We start from the raw sequence: 495 nt of genomic DNA on the forward strand, positions 1-495 counted from the left end.
TCGTAGGCATGTCTGAGTTCCTCTCTGATGCTGTCGGACTTCTCTTTGATGTAGTCCAGCTGTAGTGTTAGGCGACTGATCTCGTTTCTTGACTCATCCAGGTGAGTTTCAAGGGCTTTGATTCTGCTGTTCTTGTCCCTGAAGTTAGCCTTTGCCTTTTCCAGTAGCTGTTCTGCATACTGTAACTTGTTTGAGCGATCAGCGTAGTCTGCCTTGACTTGTTCCAATTCTTGGGTAGTAGCTGCTAGGGTCTCTTTTAGCCTGTTGATCTCTTCCTCGGTGCCTTGTTCCACCTCATCAGGCCCTTCCCGTCGTTCCTGAGCTTCCAGTTCTAGCTGCTCGATGCGTCGTTGTGCACGTGTCAGCTCCTGCTGGAGGTGTGCAGCGTGCCTGTCGCTCAGCTTGAGGGTGGCGATGAGTGTATGGCTTAAGGAGCCGGTGATCTTTGCTAATTCTTTGTGACTGTAGCTCTGACTTGGGTCTTGTCTCATGAGG

The 495-nt window shown here is 50.7% G+C and overlaps 1 protein-coding gene across 1 annotated transcript in view; it reads right to left on the minus strand.

Annotated features, from left to right (window-relative positions):
* LOC107723808 (uncharacterized) overlaps positions 1–495 on the minus strand; it is a 1,914-nt gene that overhangs the window by 1,264 nt on the left and 155 nt on the right. The window contains exon 1 of the mRNA XM_016532508.1: positions 8–495. This exon is cut by the window's right edge and continues 155 nt beyond it. Coding sequence (XP_016387994.1) covers positions 8–495 — 488 coding nt within the window. The remainder of the gene's footprint in view (positions 1–7) is intronic.

The sequence above is a fragment of the Sinocyclocheilus rhinocerous genome, unplaced genomic scaffold (assembly GCF_001515625.1).
Source record: "Sinocyclocheilus rhinocerous isolate Xijiao unplaced genomic scaffold, SAMN03320098_v1.1 scaffold763, whole genome shotgun sequence".
NCBI lineage: Eukaryota > Metazoa > Chordata > Actinopteri > Cypriniformes > Cyprinidae > Sinocyclocheilus > Sinocyclocheilus rhinocerous.